Source organism: Carcharodon carcharias, chromosome 5 (genome assembly GCF_017639515.1).
Source record: "Carcharodon carcharias isolate sCarCar2 chromosome 5, sCarCar2.pri, whole genome shotgun sequence".
NCBI classification, from domain to species: domain Eukaryota; kingdom Metazoa; phylum Chordata; class Chondrichthyes; order Lamniformes; family Lamnidae; genus Carcharodon; species Carcharodon carcharias.
The window spans coordinates 153,494,333-153,510,921 of NC_054471.1; the positions used below are offsets into that span (position 1 = coordinate 153,494,333).

At 37.3% G+C, this 16,589-nt stretch overlaps 1 protein-coding gene across 1 annotated transcript in view; it reads left to right on the forward strand.

The window, feature by feature from the left end:
* Positions 1 to 1,911: 1,911 nt before the first annotated feature.
* tfap2d (transcription factor AP-2 delta (activating enhancer binding protein 2 delta)) overlaps positions 1,912 to 16,589 on the forward strand; it is an 87,891-nt gene continuing 73,213 nt past the window's right edge. The window contains exons 1-3 of the mRNA XM_041188552.1: positions 1,912 to 1,950; positions 2,346 to 2,843; positions 5,700 to 5,760. Of these exons, the coding sequence (XP_041044486.1) occupies positions 1,912 to 1,950; positions 2,346 to 2,843; positions 5,700 to 5,760 (598 nt within the window). The remainder of the gene's footprint in view (positions 1,951 to 2,345; positions 2,844 to 5,699; positions 5,761 to 16,589) is intronic.

Here is a 16,589-nt window from a genome sequence, read left to right on the forward strand (position 1 = left end):
GTGTGGAGAAGATTATACATAAATTCAACAGAGCTAATGTAATGTTGAAGGAGAAGAAACTGACCTTTTTCCACGCCTGGGTGATCACACTTGGACTTCACACAATGGAGGTAAATAGCAGTCGTGTGCCTTTGTCGATTTGTACAAAGAAAACGGGGCCAGGGTGACAACTCTGGTTAGTCTGCATGAGCAAAGACGAATGGTCTGGCAGACCTCCACACCAAAAACTTGGTTTTTATTATTCCATAGAGTTCAATGTTAGATCGCCTGCTGCTCGTTAAAACACAATATCCCATTTCTGAGTCTTGCTCAGGCTCTATTTAATAACTATCAGGATACAGGATATGCCCATTGTCCTCTTGAACCTGTACCAACCTTCTAGCAGGGTGCATGTTATTTTCAATACAAAATTATTAAGTAAAATGAGATATTATGAAGATAATGTGTGCACACATGCCGAGTGAAAAGCTTGACTCATAATTGAACTAAAATGGGGTATATTGTTGAACGGCCGAATTTTAGAAAAAAAGTGTATTTTTGAAGTTTAATTAAAAATGGGCTATATTAATAATCTATCTTTAAAACAGGCACATGTCCTGAACAAGCAACTCTCAATTATCCATGTAATGAAATATTCTAATATAGAAATTGTAAAATGTATCTCCCTCGTGCGGTAGTTACTGAAACAGTAAAAATAGTGGGCTATTTAGTAACCGCGTCATCATTGATGGGAGTGTCGATCCGTCCAATTACTCTGTTCACACACAATAATAAGAAAGGACAACGTTTTCATTCTAGTGTAATATCATTTGATATCTTCAAGTCGGGAAAGTTCCTGCAAGTTGACCGAAGCCTTCTTAAAATGAGAATGAAACAGCACTAAATACAACCACACAGCTATGTCACAGTTATGTTATCCACAACAAACGTTAGTTTATTAGCAGCAGTATTAAAATATACAAAAATGGGAAAATTGAATTATAATTGTAGGATTTGTTATAGATTACAAAAATGCAGATATATATGAAAATATGCATGTTAATAAGGAGTGAAATGTATGAGAGGCTAGCTAAAAATCATTAGTAATAATATATTTCCTGTCCACCTCCATGGTAGAAAATCAAAGTCAACAAAGTTAAATATATGCAACACTCCCGGGTTTCGGCCTGGTACAAATGCTTTCCTTTAATTTAAAAGAATGTTTATTACTTAGTTTAAAAATAATAAACGCGGTGCTTTGCCTGAACACAAAACTATCAAGTTTTTCTTAAAATCTAAATATATCGAAGCCATTATGTAGATATTTTTGATATGTCACCTTTGTCCGCATCGCTAACAAAACTGGGTGCCTTCATTTTAAAACCATTGTAGCCACATCAGTTTTAGAATAATGCAGATTTAATAGTGCCATGGGTGAAATCTCTACTTACTTTAAACAGGTGTGCCATAGATCCGACAAAATAGCACTCCTTCCCTGATGTCTTCGAAAATTGCAATAAAGGCTTACAAGATTAGGTATCACAAATCCACCGTTACCGGAAAAAGCACGAAAAACTCCCCAGTACAATTAACAACTTAAGAGCAAGCTCGGCTGTGATGAGCAGAAGATACAATATTTATTCCGCGTCTCCTGGGATGGAGCGCTTCTGTCTATTGTCTTCCCAGTTCAATGCTGATGCTTAATTTTCAAAACTTATATATTACCAAGGGACCTACGCCATCAGTTAAGAAAAAAAACCGACAAGTACAAAATGTGATACAGGGAGTTGCTTTTGTGCAGAGGAAACGTTATTTCGCCTGGAATAGACGGATTCTTCCGCGGTGTAGAGAGAGAATATCATTTTGGGGGCAAATTGAGTGTTTTTTTTTTCCCTTAACTTGCTCGCACTGAAACTTCTTATTGGATTGAAAATGTCAGCAACGTTCCCGGGTCTCGTCCATGATCCTGAGGTATTTTTATTATGCTGAAGATTTTTTTATTACTTTTCTGGAGCTGTTGTGATCAATTAAAAGTTACTTTTCCTGGCTTTAAGAGCAAATGTATTCGTTATGACATCTGTCGCGAGAGTGGCATTCGTTACACTGCAACAGTTGCCATAATGAAAAAAAATGTTATCCCTAAAAAGATGGAAAGTTAAGTAGCCAGATTTAGGTAAACCGCCGTGTATTGTTTGAAGGGATTTGAACATTTTCCATTGGTAATGGATAGGTTTAAGACGTTTGCGGTTGTATGTTCTCGAAGGCTTTAGTGTTTGAGCGATTGAGGCGATTGATCGCACTTTCGTACCTGGAAGGTATAAGAAATGACAAACCAGATTTGTTTTCTATTCTTTTCTTTTTCTCAGATACGTCATGATGGATCAAACAGCTATCGTCTGATGCAGCTGGGATGTCTGGAATCAGTGGCAAATTCTACAGTCGCCTATTCATCCTCATCCCCTTTAACCTACTCCGCGAATGGAACCGATTTTACTTCACCTTATTTCTCCACAAACCACCAGTACACCCCTCTCCATCACCAGTCCTTCCACTATGAGTTCCAGCACAGCCACCCGGCAGTCAACCCAGATGCTTACTCATTGAATAGCCTCCATCATACCCAACAATATTACCAACAGATCCATCATGGAGAACCTGCAGACTTTATCAATCTTCACAATGCCCGGACTCTCAAGTCCTCTTGCCTGGATGAGCAGAGGCGAGAGCTGGGCTGCTTGGAAGCTTACCGCCGACACGACCTGTCTCTTATGAGCCATGGCTCCCAGTATAGCATGCTCCCAGACCAAAGACTTCTGTCAGGTCCAAATCTAGGGCTACCACCTCCAGGATCTGATGACATACAGGTAAAATTAGAATTAATACTAATAATACTAATAATCTAGTGGTTCTAAAATGCCCAATAAGAAAATATGAATTCGCTTTTCTTCCTCAACGCTTCAACTTTCAAATCTCATTGATTTTAAGTCCGTTTTATATTCTGCCCCCCACCCCCCACCGTAAAACAGCTAAATGAATTCGCCAGTGATCTTTGTCTGCTCTCGGTAGTTTAAAAAGGAGCAGGGCAAACAAAGGTTACGGCAGTCAAACTAAAGTAACTCACAACCGATGGAACTGACGGGCGCAATGCTAGACGATATATCATTATTTTTGACACATTTCCCGTATTACTGCCCGTACCATGAACAAAATATCATATTGTAACTTTCAAAAGTTCCTTTCTGATACCTCATAAGCAACCGTGATGTGTCTGCCGTTAAAGAGCAGTGCAGTTACTTACCGCCGTTGACTTATCCTGGGCAATGCAAGCTGAACAGAAAAAAATTAAGAATCGCGATGTGACGAATATTATTACATAGCTGTTGTTACCTTGTAATTTTTGTCATTTTTAATATTAGCTGCTCCGAAGTTCCTTAAAAACACAAGACTGAAGCTGTCCCATGTACCTGAAATGTATATTCGGCTAGCAAATTCTATATTTGACCTTTACTTACAAAATGTGCTATGGACATTCGTTGCTGTATAACGTGTCTTCCACCTCCTCCGAGGAACTTTCCGAATCTACCAAATTGAAATAAAATAGTTTGACGGCAAAAAAATAACATTTTACGGTTGAACTGCTCGAGGGAAGTACAATGAAAGGCACTCCAGAGTGGTTTCGAATTAAAGGTGGATAGGCTTTTAGAGAAAGATTTATTTCACGAAATAGTCAAATCAACGCCTTTATTCATTTAAAATAATACTTTACCGGATTTCAGAGCCTGTATTTTGGCACTGATTTAGTTTAGAAATACTGAACCCCAGAAACGAGCAACAATTCACCCATTTTCTCTTTTTACAATTGTATTTCTAATTGGCAACATTTGGAGATTATACTCACGTTAAATTCTGTTTGTATTTCTTGTTTCTCACTTGCAGGACTGGTCCTCCTTTTTTTTGATAAAAAAAATGATCAGTTCAGTAAAAATAGGATTTTGAGAAACGCTGTTCGATATCTCGCCCGCCCGTGCTTTTCCCTCTAAGACACGGTATATTTCAGCACACTCTAGGTTTAAAAAAAACTTATCTCCTGGATCAGGAAGGAAATTAAGACGATTAGTGCACGTAAAACGTGACTTTCTCCCTTAGTTCATTAAAGCTAGGGCAATAAATGAAATAACAGAATATCAGACCAAAACAGAGAACAGAGTTGTGGCCTCATTAGAAGCAAGTTCTCAAACTGGGGCTTGGCGAACATTAATTCAATGCAACGCATTCTGCTCAACTAAACCCCCTTTATGTTCTTTTTCCTCCGCTCAGCACGTCTGGTGCTGAATTTTATACTTGTACATTTATGGTTCTTTTTCTCCACACAAAGCGTGGTGTTTTTTTGTTAAAGAAAGGATTAGGGAATTTGCAAGCGAGAAACAATAAGAAAATGCAACGCGCGGGAGCACCGTAGTTTATCCAATTTTCGACTTTATGTCACCCATCCATTTTCTTGTGCAACGTCATCTGACCAGACTAGTTATTTCCTTTAAAAAAAACAAGTGTGTTAAAAATAAGGACAGAATGAAACTTTCATCGAAAACGAGTTATATATGTGTTATCCGACTAAGTTTTGGTCCTTGTGTAAATGCTGTGTAAAAACTCCATTCCGCTCCTGTGTTCCCATTGCTGGCCCAGCAGCAGAAAACATTTGTTTCCAGTTTTATGTTTGCTTCCTCGTCAATTCGTGCTGAACTCAAATTGACTGGAGACTGCTTAAACAGCTGAACAGATGCAAACTGGTCTTTCGGCAGTAGATGCATCTTTGAGCTCCCTAAAAAGATTTGTTATGCCAAACAAAAGAAACTGTCACACCTTTTCCCCGTCACGAGTTTAATTTATGCTTGATCCAGGAGTTTTTTTTATATTGATTTTATAATCACTTTAACCCCAGAACATAAGAGAAAGGGCTGTGAGTTTCTAAAGGTTTACAAGAGCGCGTCAATAGAGCTAAAGAAAGGGGAGCAAAGGATGCCAGGCAAATTGGACCGGTCTTTAGTATGCGACACCTCTCTCAGAATTCTTTTCAAACTTCTCCATGGATTAGACAGGCCAAGAAGCTTTATTTTTTTTTTGTCGAGAAATTGGAAATTCGTGCGTAAACAAAATAAATATTTATCATTAATACATAAATAGTAATGGGAGAAGTCATTCCGGCCAGAACCGTAAAATCAGTTCAAGTTTTCACGGAATGATAATTTAGCTGTGATCGGACTGTTAACGGCCCTGAACTAATTGTACCTTGGGTGAAGGGAGGAGTATTTCACAAAATTAAAATGCTTCATTTGGCTCAAGGACCCGACCAAAGATTGTACATTTTACTAAAAAGGCCTGGGAAGAAATAATTGCAGCAATGCAAATCAAATACATTTGCTGTATGTTTTTTTCATAAATATATATTTGCCAGGAAGTTTTCCCAGTAAATAAGATATATAATTAAACTTAGATCCTGCAATAATGACGCTAAGGGCAAATGTTTGTGCTGTATATGGGTATGCAATGAGGAAAAAAATAGATTTTTGTTGCAGCAGAAAACACGGTAAGATTTTTAAAAGCCGCTCCTGGAAGGAGAAATGGGCGCATGGCATTGTCCGCGATCTTTTTACGAAATGATAGGATGTACATTATTTTAAAATTGCAGCTTCCTTATTTCGCATATGTGTTTTGATTTATAGAACTCAGTGGAGGCACAGTGTGGATTAGTTTTAAACGGTCAAGGCGGAGTAATACGGAGAGGTAAGTCATTTGTCTCATTATTTCTTTGGTGTATGACACGACAGCGATGTCATAATTTTTTTTCAGAAGTGAATCGGCCTCCGCATGAACGCAAACCGCATTGCCTTTTATCCGTCCTTAAAGTGTGTTGGGCACTGGTAGCTGCGTGTCACAATGAGTAGAGAGAACAGCAAAAAAAACAGAATACGGGCTGGGACCTTGATCAATTCTGCTGTGCGTACGGATTGCCCAGGCTCTCGGAAATGAAACCGGAACCAATACTGTTACAAAGCTAAAAACCTGATCAGGCATAATTTGAATAACAACTAGAGATTATTAAACAATTGATAAACGCCCTTTTTGTCTGCACACGCATGTATTTTGCTTTCAAATTAACTCGGCTGACATTGAAAACTCTGTAACCCAGTTGGACACACCATTGGCATCACCTGACATTTAGATCCGGCACATTTCTTCAAATAACTTGAGCTGGGAGACAGTAAATGCACACGTAAAGAAACGACTCAAACATTAGATCAGTCGGGAGCAAACGGTCTAAAATGCAGTTGACTGCTCCAGCAATATAAAGCCATTAATTGACCGTTAGGAACACATTCCGCTCATTTTCTGCCTTTGTAAAGCATCAGAAAGTGTTATCGCTATGTACATATATCAAAAATCAACAATTAAGGTGCTCTGGAATACATAAAAGGCACTGGAACAGAATTATGATGGAGTGATTTTTTTTCCTGTTTCTGAGCACCTCCCATAAATGAATCAATTTCCGCATTGGTGGGTATCTCTCAACGCTTAACCGCAAAATGACAAAAACTGGCTTGCTGCATTTCCGACGCTTCGGTGGTGTGGAGGGCTGCTCAGTTAAAAATAAATGAAGACAAATTAACAGGAATACAAATTAAGGTGCATTTAGTTTATTAATTTAAACAGGAAATAGTTAAAAGAAATCCAGAACCGCAAGACTTTTAGCTTATCATTATTCCATTATGTAAAAAAAATTGCTGTAGATCATAACCGCAACGGATTTTCCAAGATTGTAGATTGCATCTACCTCACTCTTTAACAGATGGAAGTATCAAGTTTATGTTTTTTCAAGGAGCCTTAGGAAAAAAGCTTTGCAATCCCCAAATATTTTTTAAAAAGACAGCTGCAGTACTTAGAAATATCATGAAACCTGCAGGTCAGTAGAATTATACCCCCCGCGAAAGTTGCCATTTTAATTTAGTATTGAGCCTTTCCATATAAAAGTTTGAAGATTTGCTAGGAATGAGAAGTTGATAGCACGTTGACCTGAGAAGAGCTCTTGGCATAGTTTTTGTCAACACGTTTGAATCTACAAATTACTTATTTCCAAAATCGTCCATTGAAGTCGGTAGAATAACATGTTTAAATGAATAGTATTTAGTTACAATACCTTCTAATGTAATATGCAGTGTAATATAAACAATAAGATCTTAGCAATGTTTAAAATAATTATTATTGATTGCGACCATTATGAATACTACCAATAATAAGGAATACTTGATTTGTAGATATTTGGCACATTGGCTTTTTATTACAATGAACATTTTTGCAAGTGCTTCATCAGATTTTCTGGTTGTTTCACGGCCGTTTTCGTGATATGTGCAAATTAAATGGCATTATTCTAAAAGTGGATCATGTTATTTACAGTGACGTGACCTTGCGGATTGTTGTCTGGAGGTGTTCAGAAATACTGCCAGAACAAAATGATATAATTGGTGCTGAAAACAGCTCCCTTCGCTTTTATTCTTACTAACCTTAGGCACCTTTCAAATGGTGAGAATGGTGCGTTTTATTTGCCAATGCTCCGCATTTTTTTCTTGAAACTCTGGAATCATTTTATTTCCAGTGCACTAAAAACACATATAACATTTAATCTTGCTTTGCTTTGCTTACCACAAAATGCAAATTCAAAGCGCCGATCAATTCTAAACGTTCCTACCTGTGTTCGTATTAGCCTTGTGTTGAAACATTCGATATTACATTTAGAATAGGCGCCACGTATCTTGGATTCATATCATTTTAATACTTTCATGAGGACTGTTAGCCAGGAAGTTGTTAGTCAACCTTAGTAGTTTAGTTTGCCATCAAGCAGACTAACTAATCTTTTAGCTTTCTTTCTTTGGGCTATTGGACTATGGTATATAACAATAAATAAATAATCATTCCTTAAAGGCCGGCAAGTCTGGGTGATATTTATCTTGAATTCCGAAAAGCTGCTTTAAGGGGAAGGGAGAATGCTAATGATCTCACACATCAATGCCAAGAATCGCTGACTCCCTTTGGAGTTGCCTTTCTGAGACTGGGGAATATGATTCTGTTTGAAGCACCTATCCACTCTGGTGCCCCAGAGCACAACTGGTGTTCTTCCTATCCACAAAAGACATAACCTTCTGAGACCTGAAATCACACAGGTGTGTTGCTGATATCAGCACCTCCCAGGATTCTTTTTTGGGTCTTACATTGGAGGTGTTGGAAGTCCACTCTAATCATAAAGAAGCAGGATAGACTTTGTTCTCATGGTGGGTGTATGGGGCAGGCTTTGGCACTGTAAGTGTCCATGAAATAAACCACATCTCTGTAAAATCTGCTTACACTGTGTTCATCAGCGCTTGAGATGAATTTGACCTAGTGCCTTATGCTGCACTCATGAAGAGCATTGAAAGCTATGGGAGTACATGGTCAAGTCTTGGATTTTACCTAGCATGTGCATTCCTGATCAAGATCCACATAAGGGTAGAAGGGAAACTGAGTGACTCTATTTCTCACAAAAGTGGAATGAGTGACTTGCTCGCTGTCACCTATCCAGTTTATCGTCTGTCTTTTACAATCAGACCTTGAACAAAGGCTCCATATGTCCTCTCAGGTGGGTTCCCATGGTACTATACAAAAAAGAGCAGGGATTGCTCAAGGATGCCATCGCTAATATTTATCCCTCAACCAACATCAATTAAACATATTATCTAGTCACAATGTGAATTAGTTTTAAACTGTCAAGGTGGAGTAATACGAAGAAATAGTATTACTAGTAATTAGTTTATTGTTGTTTGTAGGATTGTGCTGCATGCAAATTATCTGTCACATTTCCTACATTGCAACAGTGATTACACTTCAAAAGTTCTTAATTAGCTGTAAAGAGCTTTGGGGCACCCTGAGATCAGAAAAGTTGCTATATAAATTCAAGCTCTTTTTATAAGTGACATGTTTGATGCATCATATTTAGAAGTATTTGAATAGTGTCCTAGGTACTTTTGAAAGAATAGCTGTGTTACTTCGCAGGTGTGACTTAAAATGAAGTAACCAATGAGATAAAGTTATGGGCACCCCTCTTGTCAATTATTATTCATGTGTAGCTCATGAGAAATAAACTGAAGGTATTGATTGAAAAATACAAGAGGCATCTATTCCAATTTTTACCCATACCTGTTCCTGGGATTTGTGGTGGATGCCAACTTTAGCTTGAACACAATTCTTTGGGAATCTGCTGAGGAGAGGTGAAGTGTTTTCCAACATTTCTCTTCTCTTATCAATGACAGAAAAGTTCTAATGCAGGTTATGCTTGTGCTACATAAGGCACGTGTCCAAATGCTTCCCCTTCATCTCTCATTATTGCTGGCCATTTAAAAGCGCATGAATGAAGTTCAGGACTAAACCATGATGTGGATTTATGGTTAAAAAACAAGAAACAGTCACAATGGACAGAGGGATGCAGTATTAACTAAATCAATAGCCCAGCATAAGTTTTGGTGTATCTGAGCCTTGGCAATTGTTTATCTGAACCTAAGTTAACTTAGGTTAACTTAAGTGTGGTGTTTTTCTACAGAATTCAAGTGCACCTTCCATATAGATATAACATGTGAGAAAATCATTATCATGCTTAAAAGTCTCCAACTAATGTAGAAACCAAGAATGTGGGCTTCCCAAATATTTGAATTAAAGGCCTTTTGAGATAATGTTGAGCATCTGCAGGTATCAGACATCCAGCTGACAATGAAAAAAATCCTTGCTTCTGTCATAGTTCCATTGAATACAATTGAATGAGAAATACGATATTTGAATTAATACCTTAAGATGAACTGAAACCTTCTCCTCAAGACTTTGTCTTACTATTGTTCACTTACCTTCGGACACCTGTCCCCAGTTATTAGATATAGACTTAGTACATAAAGCCATAAGGTTCAAAAAGAATCACTTCTCCATCTTGGAAATTGATATCATAGCTAAGTCTCCACTGAAGAAATGTTGAATTGATATTTCTCCAGGCTTATTTTATTTGGGTTGTTACTTTTCCACAGTGTAATTTTGAAAATAAACTTTTACACTTATTCCAAATCTATATTTTAAAAGTAAATTCTTGGTATTATTGTGGTATAGCACTGATGCCGAAATCCCTCTGCTATCACTTTCAGTTAATGGTGTGCAGTGTTTAGCCTGAAGCTCCACTCTCCCAACCATCAGAACCAATAATCTTTACATTGCATAGTGCCCCAGTATCGATAGCTTCTCTTGCCTGGGGCATCTGCTTTGATATGTTAATATTTTTGAGTACCAAATTCAGTAGAGATCATATTAATGTTGTTCATACGGACTGGTGCTTCACTTAGATGAATATTCAGATCTCCTGTTTTCAAAAGAAAACCATCTCCTATTTACTGAAGTCGCATCCTTTCTGATCACCCTTGGTACTAACAATTCATCTCAACTTTATAAAACACTAACTGATCAGGCTTAAGATTGGATCTTTAATTAAGAAAGGTATTTTTGTTTTAAATTTCAGAAGTAAAACTTGACAGCAGATATATATTCAAGGTATATTGTTTTTGTGCAGCCATAAGGGATGTTAGGTGGTCTATGCTCCAATATTTTGCTATAAGGGTAACAAAGTGACATTTGGTCCATGTGTTTTTTTTTTAAAATCTTGATGGCAAACTCCTAAAAAAGCTCCTGATTCGCCTTGTGATCATTCAGGCTTGCAGCCCCAGGCAAATTCAGCAGCTTAAACACTACTATAGCCCCTAGGCCATGCAAAAAGGACCAGACTGCCGGCAATAGCACTTTTCGATTGCTCTTGGCAACATAAAATACAAACTACTTTGAATCAAAACATTTTTGGAATTAATATGAGTTGAACCCAGCTTGCTACCCTGCACTTTATGAGAGTCTAGTTTATGAAATCATTCGAAGCATGGATTTTATGCCTAGTCATTGAATAATGCCAGATCAAATCTAATTTCAAACTTGTGCCATTTATAAACCAACAACACTTGTTAAACCCAAAGTATTTTATTTTCCTTTTCTGTTGTTCAGTTTTTGTCCCTTTTTAAGGAAGAGGCCACATTTGGTTTGCTTTGCAAAGTATAATTTCACATTTACCAACAAACATTCACCAATGTTCCCCTTTTCAGTTTCATATTGTATGGCCAAAGCTGCAATGTGCAAAATGTTTTAAAGTTTAAAAAATTGCAATATAGTTTTCAAAAAGCAGTTTTATTCTTAGATTATAATGTGTTGCTTCATTCTACAAATAACTCCAGATGAATGAATATGAATTTACCTTACATTCAAGTGTTGCATGATATGGACTATTTTCCTAATATTTGACAGGGAGATGTGCAATTCAATGAGTTATCCCTTTTATTCAACAACCGAAACATCTAACAACTAAGAAAACAATGATTACAATTTAAATCTTTTATTTGGAAGTTAATAAATATAGTGGTGTATTCCTAAATGCTCAGAGAATGAAACATTTTTGCCTTATTTCCAGTTCCCATTGAGTACAACAGAATAAGAACTATTCTATTCCAATCAACAGATCAGGATAATGCACAATAATTTTCTCAAAATATATGCAACACTTGGACCTAAATGTACAAACAGTTCCATGCATGTACCAGTTTTCTCAATGTGCTGATATGTGTTTGAGTACCCAAGCTTTAAGGATAATATATGGAAGATTTGTTTGTACTTGTGCTTAGTATTGGTATAGAAGTCTGTTTTCTTCATAAATTTTTCATTCAACAAGTTTGTCAATTAATGCATAGGACCCAGATTTACCTAAAAATATATTTTGAGAAGCAAGTTAAAATAAAACAAAATAGCCATTGCAATAAATTCTACATTTACAAAGGCATCGCACCATTGTTTGATATGTGTGTGAGAGAAAGAGAATATTGCCAAAATGAAGGAAATATTACCAGTTATAATATGATTTGTGATCAATAGAAGTAAAACCATTGTAATCACATTGTAAAAAAGAGCCACATTTATTTTTAAAGTTATGTAAAGGTACAACAAAATATGTTACATTTTTAAACAAAGTGATTGTCATTTTTAGTAAGTCATACCTGAGAAGCCTGTTGTGTATATGCATTTGTGCCTGTGTGCATACATGTGCATGTGTGCAGAATATCAGGAACAATACTAATGGAGACCTTTGATCTCTAAATAAGTTAATTACATTGAATGGAAAATACATGAGAGGAAGAATTTTCCAGCAACTACAATGTACTCATAAATGCTTTAAAATTTAATGTGTTTATCACATTGCTAAACATAGTGACCAGAGGAAAAATTCCTCCAAAGAGATTTGAACTACCGAATGCATTATCTAATATTAACAAACATCAGAATTTATAAGAGAGTCTAGAATTAGTTAAGAGAAATTAAATATCAATTCAATTTTCATTACTTTAAAGCTGAAGATGAAAAGGAATATATTAAAATATAAAATAAAGCGTTTGCTGCCATCTTAGCTTTGAATTTTAGAATTCTTTATTTGCATGCGAATGGTTTTACTAAATAGTCTAATTCTATCTTTTTTTCAAATGACATTTCCCCTCCCAGATTAACTAGACTTTCAAAATTGCATTAGCATGAATCACTTAAGTCAACTTTATTAATATAATCTAATGTGTCTAATATGTTCCATATGCCATAGTTAGACATTTATAAATGTTGCAATCTAATTTATAGAAATTAAATTATTGTCCCTTTTTATTGACATATTCTTTGTAAATAAAAAGGATTATTTTCTTAATACGGGGACAGGGTAGGGTCTATTAACAATATCAAAATGACCCTGCAAACATACTTCCAATTGCTATCTCAAGTGAACTCATAAATAGAGACTTCTAGATGTTGTCATAATTTTCTTTCAGTGTTGATGATATCACTGACAAATAATAATTCTTTGAACATTTTTAAGACAGAACTAGGTAGATTCCTGATAAGCAAAGGGGTGAAAAGTTATCGGGGATAGATGGGAATGTGGAGTTGAGGTTACAAATCAGATCAGCCATGATCTTATTGAATGGCGGAGCAGGCTCAAGGGGCTGAGTGGTCTACTCCTGCTCCTAATTCGTATATTTGTATGTTCCTTCAGCTTTTAATTCAATCAGTTTCTAAAACCATTGCAGCTTTATATGATTCATTGCTCTGTAATATTAGGATGTCAGGGTCCACTAAATGACATTGTTGTTAACTCTGGATTGTATTTTGTATGTTTTTGGGGCACTACTGTCACATACATGGATAGGTTATATTGCTTAACAGGCACAGATTTATTTCCAACAAATTTTATTTAAAAAAAAAACACATTGCTATAGAAATGCATGAGAAAGAGGATGCAGTTTTTTTTTTTACACTTTATCAGAACACTCCAATCTATGTAGCTGGGTAGAAGCATTAAAAATTGGCATTTCAGTTATCATTTTCTCTATTTTCCTTATTGAAAATTGGTTTTATTTTTCAGAAGCAAGGGTGATGATATAATGGGTACAGTTGCAACACTCCAGGAACAGAGAGTCTGCCAGCATTATATTGCTCTGATATGTAATAGCTTTGAGATGGAATAGAGAAATTGATTGACACACTGTCCCTTTATATTCAAGTCCCTGTGTTCAACCCCAACCAAGGCTGAATTCAGCAGATACAAAAGTCTCCTTTACCATCACTATAGGTCAAATCTAAAATTAATTTTGGAACAAGAAATTGGAACAGGAGAAGACCACTTGATCAAGTCTATCCTGCCATTTAATACAATCATGGCTAATCTTCTGCTCCAACCCCATTTTGTCATCTGTTTGCTGTATCCATCGATCCCCAGAGAGAACAAAATGCTGTCTATCTCAGCCTTAAAGTTATCCACAACTCTTTAGGGTAGAGAATTCAAAAGATTCACAACTGTTAATTCCAATAATTGTATATAAGGGAAGAATGAGTCTGAAGCTGGTCTTTTACCTCAATCAGGTTGATTCTTCAGCCAGCTTAACAGAGTGACAGACTCCCAGTTGGAGTGTTACAGCTGTACCCATTTATGGTGAGTCAGTGCCCATCACCTGTTTAAACAATGTAATTGCTTTAACAATGTAATTGCTGTACAATGTAGTTGCCAGTCAACAAGATGATTATTGGGCCTTGACAATGTAATTGTTGATACAGTGACAACAAACTTGGCCTAAATAGCCAAGTGGTTATGGTACTGGGTTTGTAACCCCAAGATCAAGAGTTCAAATCTCACAATGGCAAACTATGAAATAATGTAACTTCATCTGAGACAGATGGAAAAAGGGTTTGTACTCGAAAGTGTTACTTCTTCTTATAGGCTTGGCCTAAATAGCCAAGTGGTTATGGTACTGGGCTTGTAAACCCAAGATCAAGAGTTCAAATCTCACAATGGCAAACAATGTAACTTCATCTGAAAAAACAGATGGAAACATGTTTGTACTCAAAAGAGTTACACATATAGCTTGGCCTAAATAGCCAAGTGGTTATGGTACTGGGTTTGTAACCCCAAGATCAAGAGTTCAAATCTCACAATGGCAAACTATGAAACAATGTAACTTCATCTGAAACAGATGGAAACAGGTTTGTACTCGAAAGAGTTACAAGATCAATATGGAAGGAGAGGTTAGTGGATATTAAGACTGTACAGATAGCCCTAAGCTTGGCCTAAATAGCCAAGTGGTTATGGTACTGGGCTTGTAACACCAAGATCAAGAGTTCAAATCTCACAATGGCAAACTGTGAAACATGTAACTTCATCTGAAACAGATGGAAACAGGTTTGTACTCGAAAGAGTATCAAGAGTTCAAATCTCACAATGGCAAACTATGGAACAATGTGACTTCATCTGAAACAGATGGAAACAGGTTTGTACTCGAAAGAGTATCAAGAGTTCAAATCTCACAATGGCAAACTATGGAACAATGTGACTTCATCTGAAACAGATGGAAACAGGTTTGTACTCGAAAGAGTATCAAGAGTTCAAATCTCACAGTGGCAAACTATGAAACAATGTAACTTCATCTGAAACAGATGGAAACGGGTTTGTACTCGAAAGAGTTACATCTTAACTATGCCTGATTGTTTGTCCCTCTTCCGCGGCTACGTTCGCTGCCGGATGTCCCTGGAGAGGGAGCACGCGGTGTCTGCTGACACGCTCGAGGCCTTCTGTGCTCGGTGGGCACCGCGGGGACTGGGGTGTTTTGTTGACCCCTTTAATCACATTTTGATTTAAAGTTTGTAAGGTTCCTTTAAATTTTGTCCTTGGTTTTACAGCTGACCTGAATTAGGGGCTGTGCCTGATTTATCCCAATTTTGTTGATTTAATTGGTTTCATTTAAAAAGATTATCAAGAGTTCAAATCTCACAATGGCAAACTATGAAAAACAATGTAACTTCATCTGAAACAGATGGAAACGTGTTTGTACTCAAAAGAGTTACATTGACAACAACCCTTTGAGTGAAGAAATTTCTCCTCATCTCTGTCCTCAATGATTGGTTCTTTATCCTGAGACTGTGCCCCCATGATCTAGGTTCCCCAGCCAGGGGACATAACCCTCAGTGTCTACCCTGTCCGCCCCTTCAGCAATTTCACCTCTCATTCTTCAAAACTCCAGAGAGTAAAGCTCAATTTACTCAGCCTCTGATTTTGGACAATTCTCTCAGCTCACGAACCAATCTAGTGAACTGTACTGCCTCCAAGAATATCCTTCCTTTAAGCCCATAACTGTGCATAAGATGCTGGGTATGGTTTCACCAAAGCTCTGAAGCAGTCCTAATCCAGTTCCTGGCTGGTGCCATACCATAGCACAAAATTGACTTTCTCATTCAGAGAGGCCACAAGGATGGCAAGAGCTCAAAATAGAAATATCACATTGGTATATCTGGAGATACTCTTCTGTGATTGGACAAAGGCATATTGTGGCAGCAAAGTAGAGGGAGCTTACCTCAACATTTGACTGGTGCTATTTTCTCTGTCCTGAGAGTGCTGCACGTCTGACCAGATATCTGAAGCAGAAACATGTTTCACTTCCTAGTGTTATTATCCTTCACCTTGATGGACAAAACAGATCACCAAAAATGGAAAAAAAAGGCATGTTGTATCAGAGTAGTTGAATGCAGATTCTGCTCGGTGTTTTTCTATTTGTTCAATTTTAATTACATCATTGTGGGAAGTTATAGGTCATGGTATCTGAGTGTTCTGTCACGAGGGACAAGGCACTTCATTAACACACCTAAATCAGGCTCACAAAATGCAATTGGGAGATTAATTTAAATTAACAGTTGCCTCAAGAGTTTCCCTAGGGTCTGGGGACTCAAAGGGATTTGTCAGTTCCACAAGCACTCGGCCAGGAGGAGCAGGAGTGCCCCGCCAGTATCTCAAATGAGCCTTCAGTCTCCCCACTGACAGTCACAGTCTCTTTTTTCCCACTACCGTGATTGCTGACCTACTCCACTTGGGCCCCAATATCTCTCTCCCCAAGTTGCAGTCTGCTGACCATGCCCTGCACACAGCCCCCAGTCAA